The following is an 849-nucleotide window of genomic DNA, read 5'->3' as shown; positions in this document are numbered from 1 at the left end:
GGCGCGTGTGCGTGTGTGTGCGCGCGTGTGTGCGGCGCCGGGTAGGAGGGGGACCGCGGGGGAGGGCAGGAGAGGGGGAGCTGCGGATGCATAAATTTGTTCAATCAGAAAACACAAACACACACGCACACAAAAGGAGGCATTAAGCGCGGACCTCGGGGGAGGTGAGGAACCTCGTCCCTGCCCCACCCGCCGGGAGAGGAGTGGAAAATGGAGGGGTGGAGGGGGCCAGACTGGGCACTCGGAAATTTGAAAAGATGGACCTGAGAGCTTGCGTTTGACCAGCTTTATTTATAAAAAATGGTACATATATAAATATTCTTAGACATTTTTGCATTTTACAAGGCTGAGGATTCTTGTTGTGGGTTTTTTTTTGGGGGGAGGGCGTATGGATTCGGGTTTTTTTGTGTGTGTGTGGGTTTTTTTTTGTTTTGTTTTTTGTTTGTTTGCTCCCTTGAGGAGGAGGGTCTCACCCCAAGTCCTGCGGTTGTTGCCCAGGTCCGAATTGATACAGCGTTTTTCTTAAAAAATAAAATAAAATAAAAGGAAGAAAACAAAAGAGGAAAGAGCAGTGTTTCTAAGCCGATCACCTGATTTCGTTGTGAGTCGGAGCCTGAGCCACCGGCGTGGGCCGGCTAAGCGCCTCTCGTGGCCGCTGCAGCCGCGGCCCTCAGTCCATGTCCACCTCCTCGCCATCCGGGGCGCTGGGTCCGGCCGCGGTGCCTGGCTCGGGGGCTCCGCAGACGGCCGGCTCCCCAGCAGGGCTGGACGCCCGCGTGCTGGGCCCGGGCGACGGCGCGAGCGGTGGCGGCGGCGGTGGGGCCGCTGGGCAGGCGGCCCCCGCGTCCG

At 57.8% G+C, this 849-nt stretch overlaps 1 protein-coding gene across 1 annotated transcript in view; it reads right to left on the bottom strand.

Annotated features, from left to right (window-relative positions):
- Positions 1-271: 271 nt before the first annotated feature.
- Positions 272-849, bottom strand: part of UNCX (UNC homeobox) — a 4,360-nt gene continuing 3,782 nt past the window's right edge. Inside the window, exon 4 of the mRNA XM_019637566.1 lies at positions 272-849. This exon is cut by the window's right edge and continues 74 nt beyond it. Within this exon, the coding sequence (XP_019493111.1) occupies positions 671-849 (179 nt within the window). The 3' untranslated portion in view covers positions 272-670.

Source organism: Hipposideros armiger, unplaced genomic scaffold (assembly GCF_001890085.2).
Source record: "Hipposideros armiger isolate ML-2016 unplaced genomic scaffold, ASM189008v1 scaffold_33, whole genome shotgun sequence".
NCBI lineage: Eukaryota > Metazoa > Chordata > Mammalia > Chiroptera > Hipposideridae > Hipposideros > Hipposideros armiger.
Note: the sequence above shows the minus strand (reverse complement) of the source record. Positions and strands in the feature narration are given on the sequence as shown.